We start from the raw sequence: 18,568 nt of genomic DNA on the forward strand, positions 1-18,568 counted from the left end.
CATCGGAAAACGATTGCGGAATCTCAATCCTCATAACAATATAAGACATGCACTTATGTTGATACCAAGGCCATACCAATAGAATTATCGCATTTATTATAACAATCGAACAATTACGAATAATCATGATAGCATCAGGGGATTAAAGAAGAATTTCAGATAACAATTGATAACTTCAGCCATTCGGTGCCGAATACTTGTACGATTAATATACCCGCCATTAAAAATACAATTTAATTAAATATAGATTACCAAATATTAAAAAAACCAATGTTTTTGTGACGCGAGTTATAGAAGAAAAAATAATTGGCGATTTTGTCTTACTCTAATCAAGGAATAATTATAAAATACAGAAAATAAAATTACTGTCTAAAATCGCTTATTATTTTTTCTTCCAAAGTCGGTTGTAGGGTGGTAGAACGGCGAGATTCGAAGTTTGAAAATCTAAAATGGCCGACCAAGACGCGGTGAAAGTGGCGGCCTCTAGCGGCGTGCAAGTGCAGGACGCTAGCGGTGTACAAGTGCAGGACGCTTCAGCTGAAGTGGTGAAAGTGGAAAATGCTGACTTAGTCAAGGTGGCAGAGTCTTCTGGAGTCACTGATGCAGTGAAAGTGGCAGAGTCTTCGGGAGTAGCAGTGGCAGTCGCGGCTGTCCCTGAACCGGTGGCTGATGATGACCACACTGTGAAGGTGGCACAGTATACCGAGGGCGGCGAAACGCTGTTGCCTCCTACGAGGTGAGTTTGTATTGAGTGTTTGCACTGATGTATGCTTCTTAGCGTGCCGGTGACAAACACTAAGTGCCAATTTCTCCATAGTCGGTTAGAGCATAACCGCAGGGAGTAGTGGTTGACTTTTGACACATCTGTCATGAATGTTATATGGAGATGACGCATAATTGATGTATGATAACTGGTCGGTTAGATAACCGACTATGGCGAAATTGGCACTAAAGCTGGATTAGCGTTTGTCACCGTTCTGCACTGATTTAAAGAGCCGGTTAGTTATATATAATTGTATAACTGTGTTTTTACATGGAAACGTTTTGTTTATATATTTTTTTTTGTAAAATCTCATGGTTGTCTTAATCAGTAAACTCCACTCCACTGTCTATTAAAATGCTGGCTTAGCTATATGTACACCTGTATTTAAGCCTAGGATTATTAATTTTAATTTATGCTATTAAGTAAAATTCAATTTTAATAACATTTCTTGAAACTATCAATTATATTAATTGCATTTTAGTTATCACTGTGTTATCTTCGACATACGTGCCTATCGATTATAGATATCGATATCTTATCGACCTGAAATTTACCTAATAAGGAATTGATTGACGCAAATTAGAACTCGGTGTTGGGTATGAACATTAATTTGGCTTTTATGGAGAATTATGCATATACTTCCGACGTTCAATAATATAATAAGACAATTTTACTATGACTGACTATTTTAGCCATATTCTTTGTTGTGTGCGACAAAACAATTTTTTCTTTTTCAATTGTCTTGTTTCACGGCTCGGCCTTCCATAACAACTTCGCACTGACAACGGTACCTCTTTGACTGAGACAGTTACCAACAGTCCCCCTTGTTAAATTCCTTCTCACTCACAAGACTCTTCTCACTATAGCAAAGGAGCGAATATGGCTTAGCCGTAGCTGGCATTGGGGGACAAGAGAATCAGTGAACGGTGACAGTTATGAGCAATTATGTCACATATCCGCAATGTATTGTAACATTCATGGGTGTATGCGTTCTTAGGCCGTTAGGTTATGAATGAAGTAATAAACTTTAAGCTAGTACTAACTGCTTAGACAGTTCCATTGCGCATTTCTCATTACCGCTTGATATCTCACAAATGTACCCAGTTAGGTACGTTTGATATTTGTAATTAAGTAGGTACTTACCTATATTATTGCCGATAAAGATGCAATTGACTTAAATTTATTATTAGGTTAATACTAATAAAGTTAATACTTTTCCTATAAGCCTTCTAGGCTAGACTAGTAGGTGCAGCAGTCGGTAGCAGGTACATTGATGAAATTGTGCCCATGTGCAAATTACAATTTTGTAATTCCATTTCTAATGTAATTACAAAATTGTGTTTGTTGTAAATAATACCTACTAACCTTGAATTATGTACTAAGTTTGTTTTGGCCGTTTAAAGTAATTAAAGCTATTTTATAAAAGTATGCATTTTTAGTTAGTCTTAATATTTATTTTTCATTTTTAATCGTTCATTTATTGCGCGTGCGATGTCGCCATCACTAGAGTTAGCCGTGACCGATGTAGATACTAAGGTACTTTTTTTTTTTAAACCTATCTGTCAATGCCACATCGTATCGTCCGACGTACAGTGCCACAAACTTATCTGTTCCGGTGACAGCTCACATAAAAGTCTAATAACTATTTCTTAATTCTATAAAATTTTAAGTTTGTTCGTATTGTTAATTCGCTCTCGCGGTGTTAATAAACCCATCTAATCTTTTACAATATACAATTTATTAGTAAGTAATGAGATATGGATCCATTTAGTTCGCTCTCACCGGAACAGATAAGTTTGTGGCACTATATAGTGCAAGAAACTTATGTTCCGGTGACAGTTAACTATAAATTGGTCCATATCTCGGAGAAATATTAAGACATTTACGTGAGCTCTCTAGAAGTTTGTGGCACTGTTCAGAGTGTCGGTTTTTTTTGGAGTAGAACCCCCTGATACTATTTTACTGGCCATACTTTCACGGACACCCTGTGTTATTCTGATGTCAATTAAAACTTTGATCTGATCCAGCAGTACTTATAGTATAAATCATTATAATCTTATATTCCTTCATAAAGGGACTTCGATCAGCTATTGATACAAATACAGCTACCATTGCACAACGCAACAATAATAAAAAAGTGATCAGCCGCATTGCAATCAATTTATTTTGATTGGTATCCATTTAGTGCGGTGTATCTAAATTGAGTAACGATCATTATGTTGACACACTTCAATACAGCACATTCACAGATAAGTACTTATACTCGTAAAATAAGCATCCACCTAATTATCGGTATCAAACATATCGGACCAAACGGATTTTCATAAATGTATGGAGAAGCGGCGTCGGTAATGCCGATGAATTGGACGAACTTGTGTGCATTTCTATAGGTACATACAAATAATACTGTACGTCAATCACAGGATTCGATACTATTTTCGAAACTACACAATGGAAAAAGAATAGTATCGTCAACTGTCACTGTCAAAATGTAAGGCAAATTTGTCAGTTCGAAAAGTGACATTTGTTTTTTCCATATGTTTGTGTAGATTCGAAAATAGTATCGAATCCTGTGATCGCTGCACTGAATACAATGGGTACGTACGATGCCGAAAGTTGGACGCTTATACTATAATTTTAATTAATTACGTATTACCTGTACGACGACCGAATGGCGTAGTGGTTAGTGACCCTGACTACTGAGCCGATGGTCCCGGGTTCGATTCTCGGCTGGGGCAGATATTTGTTTAAACACAGATATTTGTTCTCAGGTCTTGGATGTGCCCGTAAAATGGCAATAGGCCCGCCCCCTATTACATTCGGACTAACATAACACTCTGGCGAAAAGTGGGTGCAGCAATGCACCTCTGCCTACCCCGCAAGGGAGTACATTAGTACAAGGTGTGAGTGCGTGTTTTTTTTTGTATTACCTGTACTTACGTCCGAACCACCCTGCCTGGGCAGTCAGCGAATGACCCTATTCTCTCTGGCTAATCCTGTCACCACGGTGATAGAATCTAGATCTAGACGCGCTCCATTGTTTGTCACCGATACACTAACAACTAGTTCATATAGGTACTTAACCTAAATCAATTTTCATTTGATGCACTTAAATCCATTTTACTACCCACAAAGATTTAACATGTAACTCAATGATTAGAACATGATGAATTTGAACACAGTCATTAATTGAGCTCTCTAGCTCAATATAGGTAGCATACATAGATTTGGTATGGTCAACAAAATAAAAAGTTACAAAGATTCAAATATTAATTGAGCTCCGAAAATAATCATTATTAGGTTGTTAAGTATTGTATTTTATACTCTTTTGTAACTTGTCCAAATCAAAATTATTCATAAAAACGAAATTGTAAGCTTCTGAATTTATACTTTGCCAAGGTACAGAAATGTAGCCGTGTTAGCGATGCCTATTATAATACATACTTGGCGTTTGTTTGGTACAAATACTTTCTGCTGACGGTACTATTACATTCTTGAGTGGCAAAAAATCGGACAAACAACATTTAGCAATATCTTGAAGAATCAATAGTAATGAATGCGTGTTCTGACTTTTTTTACAGGCAATGCCGAGATGAAGTATTTTTTGCTAAAATACTGGCTCATAACGAATTTTCATAATACTCGTCTGTAGCCTGTATGCTGTATGGCTATTCGTTATCTTATCTTATATATAAAAATGAATTGCTGTTCGTTAGTCTCGCTCAAACTCGAGAACGGCTGAACCGATTTGGCTAATTTTGGTCTTGACATATTCGTGGAAGTCCAGGGAAGGTTTAAAAGGTAAGAAAGGTAGGGTAGGGTAGGGTAGGGTCGTGTAGTGTAGTGTAGGGTAGGGTAGGGTAGGGTCGTGTAGTGTAGTGTAGGATAGGGTAGGGTAGTGTAGGGTAGTGTAGGGTAGTGTAGGGTAGGGTAGGTTAGGGTAAGAGGCGGTATGAAGTTCGCCGGGTTAGCTAGTTAATAATAATAAATCATTTATTTCCAGACCAAAATAGTCATTATAATCATAATATCTTGAATTGAATAACCCTCCAGGTATAAATTGTGATCTTGAGAATACTTTTCATGTGGAGTACTTAGCACAAGTTTATATTAGTTATAATATCAAAGGTATACTCGTATTGTCAAAATCATTGATTTTTGCCCTCCTGGGCAAGACTAATATCCGCAGAAGCGCCAATAAACACTCACGGAGTTGCAATTGCAATACATACATGGCGCCAGGGGCCTGCAAGGCGGGCTTGGATGATGTCCATTGTCCAGCAGTGGATGTACCTACCTGATTGTGAATGTGTGTGTGGATTATAACAATATCATATTAAGTACTTCTTTTAACTTCTTTTGTTCCGGAGCAGGTCCGCCCACGGTGTCTGGTGCTTGACTCATCGTGACCTCACACCTCTTTATTTACATTTCTTTTTAAATCCTCTCAAATAAAAAGTTGAGGTCGAAAACCTTTTGAACTCCAACCTCTTTCGAATCAAAACTCACAATCAGATATTCAATCATTTATGACATTGAGTGCCAGGTAACTTTGTCCGTTGAAGAGTTTTTTTTTACTAATTATTCGATTTGCTATTTTGCTTTTTGAAACTGTTCAGTCGTGCGACTCGGAAAGAAATTAATTATCAGTTTTCAGTTTTCGTAAGTATATTATCCTCTTTTGAATTCTGTAAACGTAGTAAATCACATAGATGTTACTTAATGGTAAAAACATAAAACAACATAACTTATATAAGTAACTCTATAGGTATTTAGGTAGTCAAAGGCTAGCGGGTGACCTTTAGCCGCCATCTGTCTAAACACCCCATCACACCGAGGCTTCCCCTGCGAAGTTCACGAAGCTCCATCTATACACCTTTCAGGCGATATACACGAGCACATGCAGACACAACACAATGCAGAACCGGTTGTTTCGATACAAACGAACAGTCAGTGAAGCCGCGAACGCTATACGAACTCCTTGTGTGACCGCGCGAGCTGGCCGTTAGTAAACTCACCAGTTTAAAAATAAAACGCACGTGGACTGTCAAAATCATTTATTTTTTTAATTTAAAAATAGAACTTAGAAGCGTTTGTTATCCTATTTTGGTGTGTTTGGTGAAATATTTCGGTGGGAAAAGTTTTAGTAACTATTATAAATAGAAAAAAATATCAGTGATAAGGAAGTGATAACGTAAAAGAGGTCGATAGTGAAATGTTTGGATGATAGTGAATATTTTGTGCAGTGATGCGGCAAGGAGTTTTGGATATACCTACCATCAATCTTGTTTTGACTTAAAACAGGTGGGTTCGAGTTTTTTTTGGGTATTCCAAATGCGGCTGACGGCCGCCAGTTTCGTGTATTCTGCAGATCTGCAGTGTATTAAGGTATAAACAGCAGGTGAAATTCCTGCTTATACCCGACAGCGCAGAAGTTACACTTTTTTACGTGGCGTGGAGTTGTACGAAGGGTGAATCCAGCTACCTTTGTCCACCACATAGAGGGACTTACGTGTCTAGACTTAACTACATTGTTAACTATCATTTAGCTAGAGTACCTACATTATTAACTACTTTATAACAACTGATTTTTTTCGCCGGTTTTAGTCTCATCCAGTGACAACTTCACGACAGCCAAGAACAAGGTACCTACTTATTAACTTAGGTTTTACTTTGACTTTTTAAACATGCTAACATTATGAAAAAATAACTAAGTAAGTATTAAACTTACTCCTCAATACTCCACTCCGGTATGGTTAGCATTTTGGCTTCACTGCAACCATAGATTAGAACCCCTATGCACTAGGTCTGGTACCTTCCATTTCCGTTCTATCCCGAGTCTTAGTTTACATAATGAAGCTTAGTCATTGATACGTAAAGTTAAATACCTACACGCATTAATTAACTTTATCAGCTCAATATAGGTGGCCGGTTTTTTCCTACCACACAATAGAACAATGGAGTATCTTAGCCGTTTCTTTTTGACACATATGAAAGTTGACGACTGATGGACATGGACAAACGGCTTCCAAATAGAAGATGTTTTTGTCTTATTAAGCTTACTACCAGTTTTAATAACCTTTCTATCGATAGCTGACAGTTAACTACTATCATACTATTTTGACAGATAAAAAGTTGTATGCTGTCAAAATCGTATGAAAGTAACTGTCAGCTATCGATAGATATACTTACAAAGTTATGGAAAATTTGCTATTGGAGTATACAAAACCGTATCGTATTTTGATGTGATTCAAAGGGATATCGTACACCTGGTGACTTTCTTCGGTAGCGAAGGAGCAGCTCCTCTAAAGCCTCAGTTAGGTACACAAGTTGTGATGAAGTTGAGTTACTTTTTTGTGTATTTTTGAGGTGTGATGCTATATACAATGCTACACTAAATAAAGATCTTTCATAAGCTTGAGTGAGGGGGCTCACTGAGTTATACATTTGTTAGAGCTAAGGTATGTCGATAATCATAATTATGTATGTATATACTTACCTATAAATATCTCATTCGTACAAATAAGACACTGAATCAAGGAGAATGAGGCATCTGTTTTCCTCTGAGTCATACAAAATGCATTAGTTTAATAAGGCGTGGCCACGATAACTGATCCTTCATATGTACCTATCAATATCAAATAAGTACATTCATTTGCCCACTGACTTTTATGTATACGATATACATAATAATAGATGGGTTTCATAAGTACACAATATACCTCTACATAAGACCAATATATCACTCCAAGCGACCCAAACTTATAACGCACTTAATTTTAAGTCCATTGGTACCGGAAAGCTAAACAATCAAATACTTAGTTAAAATAATGCTAATTGTAGCTATTGGGTAATACCTATATGGTGACACATTTAATTGTATAGAATTAGTAATTCGATAGGTCACATACCTAATAATTGTTTTCATTGTGTAGCATTTAATTAAGATCTTAAACTTAAACACGTATTGTTTTATGAAATAGTTAACACAGGTAGGTACATACTTTAACTGTAACTGTAACTTGCCTATAAAGGTCCATATTATAGTATACTAGCTGTCCCCGCGCGCTTCGCTTCGCCTTAAAAAGTTTTCCCGTGGGAATTACGGGATAAAAAGTAGCCTATGTTCATTCCCAGGGTCTAGACCGTATGTATACCAAATTTCATTCAAATCCGTTCAGTAGTTTTGGCGTGAAAGAGTAACAGACAGACAGACAGACAGACAGACAGACAGACAGACAGACACAGTTACTTTCGCATTTATAATATTAGTTAGGATTTTAGTCGATTTTCAGACAGACTTAAACTTAAAAAGGCTCATTGTTTAAATACATTTACAACATGGTTTAATAAATCATTAACGAAGACTGTTAAGTATTTTTATTAAACAAGGTTTTTTTTTCTATTTGCGTTACAATGTTGATTTAGCTGAGTTTCAATAAGTACATTGTTACCGTCTTCAGATTATCATCTGAAGATTTTTGCAGTAAGTAGTAAGCTCAAAAACTATTTTGTGATAAATTCATGAAAAAAAAAGCTTCAGTCCTTACATATTTTGCACATACGTTGCCCCAACTAAAATCCCTTATCTAGATTACCTAAGTATACTTACTCATATTCTGGAATTTATTTCTTAGTCATAGACAATGGACGTTATTTAAAACCATTTCAGTCACTTCAAATATTTTCTGCAGCCAAGTAGGTTGAAGCAATTTACATAATGTCGCAATTTATTTCGTTATTTATTTCATTACTAACATTACACTTGCTTGAATGACGTTCATGAATGTAAATGTAAACAAAAGCTGTGATGTTTGTTCATTTGTAGCATAGAACAACGCGGACTCGAGTGTAAATGTAATGTTTGTAAGTATAAGTATACGTCATATCGGTAAAATGGTTCTTCTTATCAAATGAGATTTAAATTTGCAATCATACCTCATAATCTAATATAGGATTTTGAAAAATACATTACCTGAAGGAAGGCGTAAGAGGGGAAGACCAAGAAAGACGTGGCTTGATTGTGTGAAAGAAAATATGAGAGTGTGGAGTGAATGAGGATATGACAGAGGATATGGTAAAATGGCCGACCCTAAATAAGGAAATACAATAATTTAAAAAAATAAAAAACCGACTTAAAAAATAACTAAAAAATAAGAAATAATTAATTATAGCAGGAACATTCAACTGCTTTCCGTTTCCATGATCAGATCAGGTCATATCGGTCACCATCATATTTTTTTATTATAAGAACTATATTTACGTTCTAAATTTCATTAGAATCGGTTAATATGTACCCAAAATGGAAATTCATACCCTGTTTTTACCCCTTTACCCACCCTTGGGGGTGAAACAAAATTCTGAAAAATAATGGGACCACCTGGGAGCTCAACCCAATACATCAAAAAAAGAATTTTCAAAATCGGTCCATAAACGGCGGAGTAATCGGTGAACATACATAAAAAATATAAAAAAAAGATCCTTACGAATTGAGAACCTCCTCCTTTTTTTGAAGTCGGTTAAAAAGGCTAGGAAGAAGAAGATTGTACAAATCGCATAAAGTATCTATGGCAATATGATAAAAAAATTAAGCCTATTTAATCGAAGTGACGCTAAATTCAAATAAAGTCGGGAGGATCCTGTTATTAGGCAGAAACTTAGGTACTAAACCACACGAACGTTGAACGTTATTTCGATTTTCGCGTTACCGGTAAGCCATTTTTTTTATAGTCAATAGTTGAACTGGACGTCAGACTACGCCTACGCACCCTGCCTGATGCATAGCAAATCCAAATATTTCTTCTACTTAACGGATTAGGTAAGTACTACATAATAACAGTAGTGCTCAAACACCAGACAGTCAGTCAATATAATGTTAACTAAGAAAACAATTGTGGGAAGTGTGTGTAATGGAGGAAAAACTGCTTTCTCAAGGCTTTACACTGGTTGTGTATTGAATCGAGAAAATGTTCGATGTCATTCTTAGAAAGATTTATGTTGCTGTACCAAGGTTCTATTGGACTTAAATAATTTTTCTCATGGTTTTTCCTATTGACTATTGGACTGTGAAAAGTGCCTTATGTACCTTTTTAGTCAAGTCTAACTTTATTTTTGAATAATAAATAAACATAACTGCAGTTTCATACATTTAAATCATTTCTTATAAGTAAAAAAATATATAAAAAAAAGAAAGTTTTTTTTTGGGAATACCAAGAAGTTAAGAAATTTACGTAGATTATTCTTGCCTCGAATAGTCTTTGTACAACATGTTAAATTAAACTGAAATAAAACAAAACAGTGTCATTATGAATCCTAAACCTTTTTTGTTAAAAATACTTATTAAAAAAGATGAAAATAGGTGACAGGTTGGTCCCACGGTGCACCAAGTAGGTCGGTAGCGGGCTAGCAGGGCGCGGCGGCGGTGGGAGCGGCGGCTCTCTGCGGACTTTATATTGACTCAACTGGAACTAACGTGTCGTGTAAAAGTGACGCCTTTCACGATCCAATATTATATTTAATGTAAAATGTTATAGATGTACAGGCGATTGCATACTTAATATATTTATGTAGACCACCGCCGCCGATAGGTAGTGGATTGGAGAAGCACTTAAAGAAGATGAAATAAATATAAATTATAGTTTCATCTGTAATTAGGTACTTACCTACTCAGTAATGTAGGAATTTTTGTGTCATAAAACAATCTCGAGGAGTCTCATCTGCAGGTTCCTATTCACTTACTTAATAATTTTACTAAGGACTTAAGTGAAACGGTGGAAAACATTGTTTACACTCAGACTCAGAAGAATAAAGAAAATACTTACAACAATAATGTGCCTTCAACAAAAAGTTTTTAATGTTATGTCCAGCCAGCATTGCCATGCCATATGGCCGGCAGCAGAACTTTCATCTTGACGTTAAATAAATTGAAAAGGAGGTTTAATGCATTCCTGAAGTATTTGGAACATGTTAACGTTTCGGATGTGATTGAAATAATCGTGCACTTTCTAACTTAATTTAATTTAAAGTCATGTCGGTTTTTATGCTTTTTACTTTTCTCGTTTACGACATTATGTTATCCTTTCTATGTCAGGTTAACAGGGTTCCAAAATTCCATGACGAAAATTCGGCATGCAACATTCACTTTAAATATACTTAATGTAGGATTTATGGCTTTTATGGGTTCTTATAGCATACTCAGTACGTTTCACTAATTTATCATACTCAAATAAAGCGACTGCAGAACCGTAAACGACGAGTTATATGCTCAAAGATAATCCTACTTTAAACTCTTAAATTCCTCGCACTTTACTTAAAAATTCACTTGAAGTACCGTCCTGTACAAGTACCTCGGTAAGTACCCATTTAAGTAAGCCACAAATAGTCGTAACTTAGCATTAAAATTTCGTCCACGTAGCGTCCGCTTACTCATGTCTCTTTATACTTTTTTGGCGGAGCGAGGCAATGACCGAGACACATTATGGCAAAAATGTCAAAGTAAGTTCTTGAGGGGTTTGTAAAATGTCATGCAGATAATCTTCGTAGACGAAATGTTTTATGAAAATATCGTAAACTTTCATCTTCGATAATATAACTTCATGATGGAGGTAAAATTTTAAATTCCACTCTTCTTAGTAAGAAAGTCCTGTCTTATGGCTGAACCTATTTTTATAAGAAAATAAAAATAATGCCCAATGATCCTCTGCAATACAGGTTTTTGGGTTTCCGCATATTGGTGTCAAGGCCGCGCATATTGTACGCATCATTAGAAGTCATCTGCGTAGCGGATTGGGGTAAAACTTGATGGCATTTAGAAAAATACAAGAATGGCAGGAGGTGGCCATGGTTTAATTAATTTAAATTGTTTAAGTTACTATTGTACAATCTCAATCGAAGAAGATTGTATTTATTATTTTTATTTTCTTATAAAAATAGGTTCAGCCATTTGGGAGATACGCTAACACTGACAGATACATAGATACACAGACATGTTAAACTTATAACACCCCCCTTTAAAAAGAAATGCAAAGTAGCTAAGATATAAGAAAAATACTTAGTTTACATTTGAAATCCTGCTTCATTTTTGTCAGTATTTGTGTGACATCATTCCTTCTGAAAAGTGGATGTAAGTAAAGTTGTTAGCAGAAGTTTTTCATCTGATTAATTGTTCAAACGTACCTACCTATACTTACATCATAAAACTTACTAAGAATGAACCATCAGTACCAGCAACACAAAAGTTGTTGCAAAATGATTTGATCGTTACTTATGCAGTTTCCTGCAAAACCTTTCATAACTTTGAGGTGTTTCTATCTATGTTTAGCAATATGAGTTGTAATCGATGCACTCAGATTAATTATAGACTTCTCATGAATTATTCAATTAAAAAAGCGACCTTGTTCTAAGAATAAATTTGCAAATAAGCAAGTTTTTTGAGTAATCTGTTATCAAGTTGGGTCGCTCGGATTTAGATTGATGTTATTAATCTATATATTAAAATTCGCGATATTAATAATTAGCACAATAGCACGATACAATTAGATATTAGTAGAGTAGTATTACTACCTTCAATTATAAAAACCGTCTGTTACTTGTCTAAGCCCGTTACCTACCTACACTCTAATAGTACTTATATGTGAACACTAGGTGTACCTAGAATCTAGACTCGCCGACCTCACCTTTGTCAAGGCAACCTGACCCTGGCGGCGCACTCTCAGACTTAATCCACAAATTATCACTTTCACCACTGGAGTCTTTTCATAAGATTATCTGTACCTACTTAATTTATTAGGGTTTCTTTTATGTTTAGTTTTGTCTGAAACAACGATTGCTTTCACTTAATGTAAAAAGAGTTGTGTTTAATTTTCACCTGTTGATAATGGTAAGTATCTAATGATCATAATTATAGAATTCTCAAATTTGAAGAACCTCTCCGTAAATGAGCTCTAATATTCATCATACCACTATCCATCATGTCCTTACAGCTAGGCACGGTCTCCTTCCAATGAAGGAAGGTTTTTTTAGGCCAAGTCTAATTTACTAGACCTGAAAAACAATGCGATACCCAGCGTGTAAAGTTGTTCTTCTTCCGACATGCAAGCAGACACCCAGATGTCACCATGTCACACTCGTCCTCGGGAGCAGTGTCAGGTTGCCAACCGGTTGCTGGACGGGAAGGGCCACTGTTCCTTGACGAAATACGGAGTTTTGGCACGCTGCTGCTGCCACGACACTTATCTCTTTGTATAAAATTTACGTACCGATTTCAGGACAGCTACACTACCGCCACCGCACTTAGGCCTTGGTCTCCTATTTACGCCGTAGGTCGCGTCTAGCGTCACGCCGTAGGCCGCGTCACGATGCTCACTATAGAAATGTACTGATGCGGTCTCCCTCACACGCCGACGTTGGCGCGTATAGTGCCACAAACTTATCTGTTCCGGTGAGAGCGAACTAAATTGGTCCATACCTCATTACTTACTAAATGAATTTCATATTGACATAGATTATATGGACCAATTTAGTTCGCTCTCACCGGAACAGATAAGTTTGTGGCACTATAGACATAATGAGCATTGTGACGCGGCCTACGGCGGTGACACTTGACGCGACCTACGGAGTAAATAGGAGACCCGGGCCTTAGCAATCGACAATCCTTACGCAGCATCGCTTATCGATCAAATCTGACGTAACTTGAATGAATCTCAGTACCCGAGTCTGCGTTGTTCTATAATCTATAGAATCTCAATATTGTTGATTGCTAATAAGCAGGGGTGGTAAGACTGCAGCTCTCCGTAATTTCGTATGTAAGGAAGAGTAACCCAGATTAGGTTCAAATGTTACAAAAATAACTTACAATAATATTAGTGCCAAAATTTAAAATAATTAAGGAAGTAGGTATAGGTATGTAATTATAGGCGCGATGCTATTGGTTACAGTCAAAGCTTGCTTAAACGGCCCAAAAAGACTTAAGCTAGTGCAAGTGTGAGTATTGCTGCGTATTAATAGAAACAGCGGAACAATGACCGAATACACCGGCATTCAGAGAACAAGCTCATTCTTATTAAGAATAATGTAGTTACCTAGTTCACTTGCGACTAACATAATACACTCACGAGCAAAGAAACAGTTTCACTTACAAAATGCAGACACCAAATGGCTCCGATTTTTAAAACATGGAATAGAAAATTTGAACAAAATATTCTATTCCATCCATTAAGTTAGTTTTTTTTCCGTTTAGGAGTAGGTAATCAGGTGATTTTCTCAATGGAACTTTTTCATTTCCCGTGAGTGTAATAGTATTATAAAAGGCATGGATTGTAATAGACATTTGCATGTAATGCATTTATGTTTCAATATGACCCAAACCCGGGCTTAGGTAACAGTACGAGCCGATGACTAACTCAGTTTTAAATAAGTACCTAAGTGAAAATCTAAACTTTACCTATCTACCACAAGAACTTCAGACAGATGTTTAGCGCTGTCGAACGAATGCCTAATAAATCTTTCAAATACCATTTTAAAACACTTGTCAAATTATCCATGTTTCAGTAATATCCCTAGGATTTTCGGGAAAACTCGATTTATAAAATTTTATCATCCTACGAAACCTTACATTCTTCAAGCCTCTCATATAGAACCTAACTAAATACAGAATTAGAATGCTATTAAGTTTTCTAGTCTCTTTTAATTTAGATTTTTAATTACTTCTACATATCAAAGCTAGATTATGCCTAGGTTGGTAACGTACTTCATCAAGTATGAATCAATTTTTTGTATGCCAACCATCCGGTAAAGGAGTCGACCGTTATGCCGTCATGAGTACGGTTTTAGGTTGAGGACGTTACTCATTTGCATTCGTCATTCAAACGCCGTTTGAAATTAGAATAGAATAGATTGGCCGGCAACAAAACAATACAAATTAAGAACTAAGCTTTAACTAGTATGCACACTAGGAATTAAACTTGACTACTTACTGCCCTTATATATACATACGAGTACATACTGATCAAACACATAACCCACCTTTTTTTCGTCGGTGTAGTCTGGTAAAAACTAACTACGTGGTAAATCCACCAAATCGTGGACCAGCATGGTGGGTTGGGAACTCCAAGCTAAAGAACGTAAGTAGGTACCTGATATTCGTCGAATATGAACAAAGGTTACCAGTGTGAACTTACTAAAGTTAACAGCCTAGATACTTAATGTTATTCGAAATGAAGACCAGGTTTTTCCTCTTTAGGACCTAGGTACCAACTACAGAAGGTACGTCGAAGTGTAAGTAAATAATACGATTAACCGCCCAAATAGAATAGAATAGAATGGCGATGGCGATCAAACAATAATAACAATAATGTAGTGAATCAGGTCACTAGGGACAAACAAACTGGGACACGCGATAATTCTATTTTGTTCTCTTTTTCTGCTATCGGCCTATTTGGAGTTCCGCTAAAAAGAAACGAAAAAAAAACAGTATCATTCATTCATTCATACTTGCATAATATTTCATCATCATCATCAGCCTATAGCAGTCCACTGCTGGACGTAGGCCTCTCCCATAGCATGCCACGGGATGCGATATTTATGCGATATTCTACAAATTATTTATTAAGTAGGTACATGTACATGTATAGCATTAAATAGGTAGGGGAAATACGCATGGACTACATAATAAATAACAATTTGAAACTTTCAAATTCCTACTCTGTAATTTACAGAATCACACATTTACCCACATTTTGCGTAAGTTTTCCTTCCAGAGTGTATGTTATTATTCACTCACGAGCAATGAAAACGTTCCAGAGACATATTATTATGGAACAGCAATGGCAGGTGAGACCTTTTCATTGCACGTGAGTGTATTAGAGGAGCTTTTACAAAAACCTGAACTTGAGAACAATTCTAGTTCGAGACCTTGTAGTTGCAATAAAAACGTAAAAATATTTAGGTATGCAAATTGGACCATATTAGGTATGATATTATGATTGGTATCATACATATTACTAGCTATGTGTAGGTATCAGTAGGTAACTATTATGTTTATTTTTTATTTAATTGACAACATTTCAAATAAAATGCTCACCGATTTTATTTTATTTTCGACGAGATATCACAAATTTAGATGACCCGCATTTTTTTATTTCTTAATATTTCTATGTTTTAATATATATTTTTAATTTCAAAGTTCAAAATTTTTATAATATGAGTGACGTCACGTCGAGGCTTGGGATAAAAATATTTTCGTTGCCTGCCTAACCTAAAAAAAAAGTTGGATGACATTAACTTGACATGAACAAGGACCAATCAACTTCAACTTCAACTTTATTTTGTGGCAAGAACCAATCACGAACTTTCGTCATTGACAAGGACACATAAAAGTGACAGACATTTGAGTGATGTTTGTCATTGTCATTGTCAAAGTGACATAACATGTTTTTTTGTTGTTCATGTTTGAGAAGTAAAAGCGCGTTTAATTATTATGCCACATCGTGATGTCACGAATGATAATTTAGATTTTTATGTTTTTCTCAGAAATAAATCAATAGAAAAATCGGAAACATTTTTTTTTGTGAATATTAGAGCCATATCTCTAAATGGTTTTCGATTTTCAACTGTATAAAATTTTGAAATGTTGTCAATTGGCTGCGTCAAAAACGGCTTCGTTAAAGGTGTTTTAAATATTTCGACAAAGTTCTGGGGTGCCCCCGTTTATGAGTCACGGTGTGCCAGCATGATGTCATTATACGGACATGTTAATTGTTATTTCCTATTTTTTGGTTAAGTTAGTTATAGGTAAGTAAGTCAAAATTATACATAAGTAACCTAAGTATACCTACTTTTCACACAATCTATAATTTATAAATTACTTAAATCAGGTAAGTGCAGTATTTTTTGTAAAAACTATACTTTACTTTAAAATTAGTGCCTTCGGCATTGTTACTAACGTGTACCTAACCCCTTATCAAATAATAAAAAAAGAATTCATACGACTCCGTTTAATGTCCAAACACTCACGCCTTGTCTTAATGTACTCCCTTGCGGGGTAGGCAGAGGTGCATTGCTGCACCCACTTTTCGCCAGTGTTATGTTAGTCCCAATGTAATAGGGGGCGGGCCTATTGCCATTTTACGGGCACATCCAAGACCCGAGAACAAGTATCTGTGTTTAAACAAATATCTGCCCCAGCCGGGAATCGAACCCGGGACCATCGGCTCAGTAGTCAGGGTCACTAACCACTACGCCATTCGGTCGTCGTCTTAATGTCCAATGTTTTCAAAAGTCGTGCATGCATGGAGGATAACTTCATTGATTCGCGTGTAACAGTTTATTGCTGATGTGTATGTATAAGCCACTCATATCACATATCAATTTAATATAAAGTACACTCTCGAGTCTCGCGACCTCGCGAGTAATGAAAAAGTTTAACCTGCCATTGCCGTCCCGTTAGGTATATTGTCACTGGAACTTTGTCATTGCTCGCGCGTATTGTTGGGATTTTGTGGACGTAACATATTAAGCCTGTGCAAGTAAAGATAACAAACATTGTTATCGATTTACTGAGACTGATAATACTGATGCATTAATTGGACCTAGTTAATGATACTGTCTTTCTTGGGATGACTATAGATTCAAAGTTACAGTGGGGTCCCGCCCTATGCGGTTGTTTTGGCTATATCTTGGCCATACCTTAATCGATTTTAGATTAGAATATGTTATTTTAAAGTTTATAAATTGATTATGTTTTTAAGCTGTAGTGCCTGAAAAATTGTCAGATAAAATTCTTTTTTAAATTAGCTTTTTATTATTATTATTAAATTCTTTATTGCACATAAATTTATTTGTACATAGGCGAACTTAATGCTAAAAGCATTCTCTTCCAGTTAACCTTGGGCGTTGTGGAGAAAATGATAGGTAGTGCGAAAGACAATGAGAACAGTTTAATTCTGTTTAATATCTATTGTTTAACACTAGAATATATACTTACTTATACATAATATCATAAAATAAACGTAAAAAATATACTTATAAATACATAATATATATATATATATACCTACATACATAATTTAAATATATAGTTACTATAACAAAAAATAATAATATCATCGTCACACTTACAAACTACAACAAAACAGATAAACTATATATTAGATCTGCTGCTGATTGTTCGGTTTCTGGAGGTAGTGCAGACGAACCTTAGACTTAAAGGTTTCTATGGACTGCGATTGCCTTATATGCAATGGTAACTCGTTCCACAGGCGAACCGCTGACACGGTGAAAGAATCCGAATACCCTGCCGCATTATGCTCTGGGGTACGAAAGAGCAAATTTCGACTTGACCGTTGAGGACGATCAGTAAAGTCAAAGAATGAGAAGCGATCAGTTAAGTAAGAGGGGGCACAAGGATTATAAACCATACCATATACTAGGGAAACAATATGAGCATTCCTTCGATGACGGATGTTGAGCCACTTGAGTTTATTACGAAAATCGGTGACATGGTCATACTTACGCAGGCCAAAAATATAGCGAATGCATAAGTTGAGCAGACGGTCGAGTTTATCAAGTAGCTCTTCGGTGATATCAGGGTAGCACACATCTGCGTAGTCAATGATAGGGAGCAACAAGGAGTTGACTAGCGTAACTTTGGTCGAGTATGGCAAGAAATTCTGCAACCGTTTTAGTCCATGCATCGAGGCATAGATCTTGCGACTAATTTCTGAGACATGCAATTCCCATGACAGGTTATTCTGGATATGAAGACCAAGGTTTTTAACACTGTCACAGTAAGGCAAAGTAACCCCATCG

The 18,568-nt window shown here is 36.1% G+C and overlaps 1 protein-coding gene across 3 annotated transcripts in view; it reads left to right on the forward strand.

Annotated features, from left to right (window-relative positions):
* The first annotated feature begins 78 nt into the window (after nucleotides 1-78).
* Nucleotides 79-18,568, forward strand: part of LOC105392037 (unconventional myosin IC) — a 41,485-nt gene continuing 22,995 nt past the window's right edge. Inside the window, exons 1-2 of one of the 3 annotated variants that reach the window (XM_048622365.1) lie at nucleotides 79-199; nucleotides 401-736. In XM_048622365.1, the coding sequence (XP_048478322.1) occupies nucleotides 450-736 (287 nt within the window). In that variant the 5' untranslated portion in view covers nucleotides 79-199; nucleotides 401-449. The other 2 variants (XM_048622364.1, XM_048622367.1) reach the window with 2 other exon arrangements.

The sequence above is a fragment of the Plutella xylostella genome, chromosome 8 (genome assembly GCF_932276165.1).
Source record: "Plutella xylostella chromosome 8, ilPluXylo3.1, whole genome shotgun sequence".
NCBI classification, from domain to species: Eukaryota; Metazoa; Arthropoda; class Insecta; order Lepidoptera; family Plutellidae; genus Plutella; species Plutella xylostella.